We start from the raw sequence: 1,355 nt of genomic DNA on the forward strand, positions 1-1,355 counted from the left end.
GTGGGACATAGTACAGCTTCCTGCGGGTTACCAGGGGGATTTGCCTGCACTGGCTCCTAGCACCTGAGTAGCATACAGGTGTCCCAGTGCTGGTTCACTGGGTAGGCGTGACCATGCTAGCACAGCAGCTGAAGGCTTTGCTTTTGCTTTGTGTGTGTGTGTATTGTATCAGGCCAGGAGCTTATATACTCCTGGCTGTATGTATGTATGTATGTATGTATGTATGTATGTATGTATGTATGTATGTATGTATGTATGTATGTATGTATGTATGTATGTATGTATGTATGTATGTATGTATGTATGTATGTATGTATGTATGTATGTATGTATGTATGTATGTATGTACATGCATGCATGCATGCATGCATGCATGCATGCATGCATGTATGTATGTATGTATGTATGTATGTATGTATGTATGTATGTATGTATGTATGTATGTATGTATGTATGTATGCATGTAGTATGTATGTATGCATGAATATATTTTTACGTACACTGTGCATGTGTATATATATAATAAAGCATAACTGGGTGCATGATAGAGCTCAATAGGTGGATTAGTGGTATGCATATACAGCAGTGTTTGTGCAATAAGCATACATAGAATGTCAAGTGCAAATTTATGTACTGCACAGGCAGGATGTGTTTTGTGGGACTCAGCATGTACAGAAAAGGTAACAATATTTATGGGTGTTCACATCCAAACAAACATGATGTCCATTGTATGGTTGCCATTAAGAAATTCATTTTTGTCTCCAACATCAACAAACATCCATTGCCATAGTGGCTTCATCTACAGTGCATGAGCATTCACAGCAACACTTAGCTATAATTTTCTACTTAACCTTGATACTTATAAGAAACAACAGTAATACCTATTGGACCTATTTTAAATAGAAAGAAGCTCTGTGACTGCTAAGGAACCAAATTATGCCATGATGCATAGAACTTGTGAATGTTCAAGCAACAATTTTTTATCAATCATGTGGCTTGTGGCTTTTAACACACGCACGCACGCACACACACACACACACACACACACACACACACACACACACACACACACACACACACACACACACATGTGCACACACATGTGCACACACACATGCATGTATACACGCACACACACAAAGCAAGCAAAGCCTACAGCAGCCATGTGGAGCACAGCCAGCAAACTAGCACTGAAATCCCTGTGCACCACTCAGGCACTTGAGTCTTGTGCAGGTAAATTCTCCCGGGGCAGGACTAGTAACCCACAGGAGGACTGTCCAGGTCTCATGGAGAGAGGTTGCGGAACCAAAAGTTCCACAATGACCCCAACACCACTAAGCGAGACAAGAACTGAT

The 1,355-nt window shown here is 40.9% G+C and overlaps 1 protein-coding gene across 1 annotated transcript; it reads right to left on the reverse strand.

Moving 5' to 3' along the window:
- Positions 1-319: 319 nt before the first annotated feature.
- On the reverse strand, positions 320-1,120 carry LOC136255140 (uncharacterized; the record flags this gene model as incomplete). The annotated part of the gene is made up of 2 exons (XM_066047860.1): positions 1,039-1,120; positions 320-501 (listed from the first exon to the last, which is right to left on the reverse strand). Coding segments are annotated over exons 1-2 (264 nt in total), but the record flags the coding sequence as incomplete, so codon positions are not given.
- Positions 1,121-1,355: the final 235 nt, after the last annotated feature.

Source organism: Dysidea avara, chromosome 5 (assembly GCF_963678975.1).
Source record: "Dysidea avara chromosome 5, odDysAvar1.4, whole genome shotgun sequence".
Lineage (NCBI taxonomy): Eukaryota > Metazoa > Porifera > Demospongiae > Dictyoceratida > Dysideidae > Dysidea > Dysidea avara.